The sequence below is a fragment of the Pungitius pungitius genome, chromosome 10 (assembly GCF_949316345.1).
Source record: "Pungitius pungitius chromosome 10, fPunPun2.1, whole genome shotgun sequence".
Taxonomy (NCBI): Eukaryota; Metazoa; Chordata; class Actinopteri; order Perciformes; family Gasterosteidae; genus Pungitius; species Pungitius pungitius.
In genome coordinates, this window is record NC_084909.1 from 5,604,390 (window position 1) to 5,608,690 (window position 4,301).

General features: G+C 43.6%; 1 protein-coding gene across 1 annotated transcript; it reads left to right on the top strand.

The window, feature by feature from the left end:
• Positions 1 to 235: 235 nt before the first annotated feature.
• ednrbb (endothelin receptor type Bb) lies at positions 236 to 3,164 on the top strand. The gene is made up of 7 exons (XM_037488755.2): positions 236 to 649; positions 797 to 909; positions 1,114 to 1,318; positions 1,600 to 1,740; positions 1,812 to 1,945; positions 2,042 to 2,150; positions 2,819 to 3,164. Exons 1-7 carry the CDS (start codon positions 236 to 238, stop codon positions 3,044 to 3,046), a joined length of 1,344 nt encoding a protein of 447 aa, XP_037344652.1. The 3' UTR covers positions 3,047 to 3,164.
• Positions 3,165 to 4,301: the final 1,137 nt, after the last annotated feature.

Below are 4,301 nucleotides of genomic sequence, written 5' to 3' on the forward strand. Positions count from 1 at the left end.
TGCAGAGTTTGTATTTTTGTATTCAAAGGTAAGCTGACATGATTCAATGCAACTTGATATTTCAGTGTTGTCTATTTACTGTTTGCGGCCTTTTAATTGGTAAATTAAATGAATCCTGAATACTCCGCTGATGCAATTCTCAAGGCTTGGATGCTGTGCTAATTTTTTTCCACTCTTACTTCCACTCCAGGGCTGTTAAAACACATTTCAGGGCCTTTTGAGGAAATCGTCAACAATGTGGACCCTTTCTCTCGTTTTTTGTTTGGCCAATACTCTCATCGGGGGAGAGGCCGGTGGTCAGCATTCAGAACCAGTACCTGCATTGGAACCCTTCGAAACGGCCTCCCCGCGTCCCCTAATTCTGGCAAAACAGAAACCCAACAGCTCAATTCGTCCGCCTCAAGTGGGCCAAAAACCTCCCAGCCCTCCCATGTGCTCGGAGTCGGCTGGAATCAGAGACACCTTCAAATATGTCCATACCGTGGTCTCTGTTGCTGTTTTTGTTGTTGGAATAGTGGGAAATTCAGCCTTACTGAAGATCATATACGTAAACAAATGCATGAGAAGTGGACCGAACATTCTCATTGCGAGTCTTGCTCTGGGGGACCTGATGCACATTGTGATCGACATTCCCATCAACGCGTACAGGGTGAGTTGTGCTGGGTTACAATTACCATGAGAAAACAATGCTGTAGCTCATTCTGTCCTCCTTCATCCTCCTTCCTAAAACTTAAATCTCACCTTGAATTGGATCGTGGGTCTGTGTTGATGTTTTTTCTGCCTCTTTTCTCTACAGCTCATAGCTGAAGATTGGCCGTTTGGTTTGCTGCTGTGCAAACTTGTCCCCTTCATACAGAAAACCTCGGTTGGAATTACTGTGTTGAGCTTATGCGCTTTGAGTGTTGACAGGTAGGGAGATAAGCTGCACTGTCCCATGTCCTGCAAGAAACTAGTGTTGACTGCCTGACTATCTGTTTTTCGTCCAGCAGACAGATTTGTTTAGCATTACCTCTTCAAATGTTCTTAAATTGAAAAAAATCTATTATTGTTCCAGACAAAAAAAAAATAAAAAAAATCCCCCAAGCCGTAACATTTTCCCATTGATTTTTGCAGATACCGAGCTGTAGTTTTCTGGAATCGAATCAAAGGCATCGGGGTTCCAGTGTGGACAGCAATAGAAATATCTCTGATCTGGGTTATTTCCATCCTGCTGGCTGTGCCTGAAGTTGTCGGCTTTGATATGATAACAATGAACTATAAAGACAAGCATCTGAGAATATGCCTGCTTCATCCCATGCAAAGCACTCCGTTCATGCAGGTAAAGTATCGGTCTGCAGCCAACGCGGCCTGCATTAAAACAAACAGATCCACAGATGTGTTTGATTTGTCTTCTCTCATCCGGCATGCAGGAAATGAAACAAACAACGGCTTGAATATCAGTTTTCATAACCTTGTCCAACATGCCCAGATATTCCTGTAGGTGTCCTTGCAAAGCCGCGCCTCTGGTGTTGTTTTATACGTGCTGTGAAAGAGCAGCCGCAGAGCTTCATCATCTGTGACACTGACTGACCGGGGCGCCTCTGTCGTGTTTATTCCAAGTTTTACAAATCGGTGAAGGACTGGTGGCTGTTTGGCTTCTACTTCTGCATGCCTCTGGCTTGGACTGCCCTTTTCTACACACTCATGACCAGGAAAATGCTACGGAATACTGAGAACACATTAAGCGACCACACCAAGCAGGTAATTATTTTCTTTTCATTCCATTTTGGCACAACGTCGGCCTTGATATTGATGATATTTTCTTTTTTAAGAGGAGGGAAGTCGCAAAAACCGTCTTCTGCCTGGTGATAGTCTTTGCACTTTGTTGGTTGCCTCTCTACCTGAGCAGAATCTTGAAATTAACCATATATGACGAGAAAGACCCCGACAGGTGTCAGCTCCTGAGGTGAGCATGCGGAACAAAGTACTGCTTTTCATTCTTCCTTAGCCGGTCAGTGCTCTTCTCTCTGATTGGTAACTGATGCTCACCCTCCTTTTTCAGTGTCTTCCTTGTGATGGACTACTTTGGCATTAACATGGCGTCCCTCAACTCGTGCATCAACCCCATTGCCCTGTACATAGTCAGCAAGAGATTTAAAAGTTGTTTTAAGGTAAGAGATATAGACATTTTATTCCAAAATATGTTCCTTGTCTGGTAGGGGTGAAAGCTTAGTGATCCACGTTGGATGAGCTATAATACGTGTCATCGGGGACACATTGAGTCATGTCTACATACAATGACCCGGGGGTGTAATAAGTGAAAATGGTCTGGAAAAACCGTGTCAGTAGAAAAGCAGACATTTGGCAATTTACCAGATAGTGTCACTGAATCAGAGTGATGTGTTGTTGAGGAGGACAAAAACATGGTTTCAAGGCAGTTTTCTAGAAAACATGTATTTAAAAGACTCTATTGTAGCACTAGCTCAGAAGGACATGTCTATACTTGCAAAAATGTTTTTCAGAGCCATATTTTTACAATTTCTGTGTGTCTCCTTTCAATAAATCTCCTTTTGTTTAATTAAAAGTTAATCCAACTTGAGAGTGGTTTCAGCAGATGAAAAACCAACCAAAAAGCAAATTTCCTATTATCCCCTGTCTGTACCAAAGTAACAGGATCTCTTTGTGGCTCAAAGAAGCAAAACTTCATTCCGCCGAGATTACACCGTGAACCCTACACACACACAGAGTTAAACTTTGCAATGTGCCATTACCTCCACGTAAAGCTGAAGGTAAATGTTTGTTGTTCTCTGACGAAATGTCTGCGTGTGTGGTCCTTCAGGCATGTCTGTGCAGTTGGTGTCTACCTCTTCAAGCTGTTACGAATGAGCAGGTGGAGTCTGTTTTGAAGTCCAGAACGCAGGATCAAGGCTCAGAGCAGAGCTGCAACATCAAAGCTCACGGGCCGACTACCGGGGAACACCACGCCGGGTTAACAAAACACAGTATTTCTATAAAAACTCCACATCCACGTATCAAAGCGGCTACCCAGAACCCGCTCAGTCGGTAGCTCAGCAACCATGACATGCCATCGGGATAATGTTAAATACTTTGTGAATACCACGCAGCACTGTCTTTTGTACCGCTGCCGTCAGTGGAACATCTGGATCGGTATGAGCAACCTGGAGTCAGACCATTTGCCCCCCCCCCCCCCGGGCTTGGACTCATGCCCAAACATTACATCAGACTTTACCTATCCTGTATCGTGCATCACGCTTCTTTAATCAATCGCTTGGGCACGATGCTAACCTGGCACACATTGACACAAATCTCGTCACAGATTACTGCCTGCATATGTATCATTTGGATTCTGCCCCTGGATTTTGTTAAGACGCCGTACCGTAAAAAATGGAGCAAATGAGAACTCCAATCTATTGCGATGGGTTTCACGCGGTACGGTGTGTTATCCGCACATAAATGCGCGTTTTTCTATCTCTAAATTTCCTCGTACAGAACGAGTTTATAGCCTCGCTTTCGTTCTCGAACCCTGAGAAACGTCTCAAATTGGCGCCACAAGTAGATTCCTTCTCTGCCGCTGAATGACTGATTGATGGTGGCCTATTTTTAATGCTTTGTTAAATGTGTAATGCGTGGAGACACTTTATAAAAGACCTGAGAGAGGGAAAGAAGGAAAACGAAGATGACAGAATGGGGTCAGGTGGAAAGAAGGATGGGGGTGGGGGGGTTGGCGTGGGGGGGGGGGGGGGGGGTAGAGATGAGCACCTGATAGGTCTTCCTGTCACAGGACAAGGCAAGCACAAATAGAGTGCTGTTCTTCAGCTAATGCTGCATCAGTCGGCGAAACTGTCTGGATGGCGTGCACAGCAATGCCTATTAAAAGTTGATCTTGTCAAAGCAAAGAGCCCAACACTCAACGGTTGGACAAGATTCAATTGATTGTTGGATTAAAAGTGTAAGTACTTTGTGATACCTATTGACAAATAATAAGGACATGACTGTTATTTTACAGCTACTTTACAGTAAAGTAGGCCTACTGTATGTAGCTCTAATTAAAATTTCATCATGTATCTCATGTATTTCATCAACCCTTTTTCTTTGTTTTTCAAGGACATGTCAAAACATCGTGTGGTAATCACACGTATTGTAGATAACTGAAGACATACACTCATTTTACTCCGTTTGAAATAAAACTAAATATATAACAATGGCAAGTTGTTGTATATTCTTCACGTAGCTAATCGATTATCCTGCTTTTACTCCAGAAATACGAGCACGAGCTTGAGCAAACGACTGCGAGAATCAGG

Excerpts from the sequence above, each read along its gene's own strand:
- ednrbb (XM_037488755.2), top strand. The coding sequence starts at position 236 with ATGTGGACCCTTTCTCTCGTTTTTTGTTTGGCCAATACTCTCATCGGG. Across the intron at positions 650-796 it reads TTCCCATCAACGCGTACAGG|CTCATAGCTGAAGATTGGCC; the intron begins GTGAGTTGTGCT and ends TTTTCTCTACAG. Across the intron at positions 1,946-2,041 it reads GACAGGTGTCAGCTCCTGAG|TGTCTTCCTTGTGATGGACT; the intron begins GTGAGCATGCGG and ends CTCCTTTTTCAG.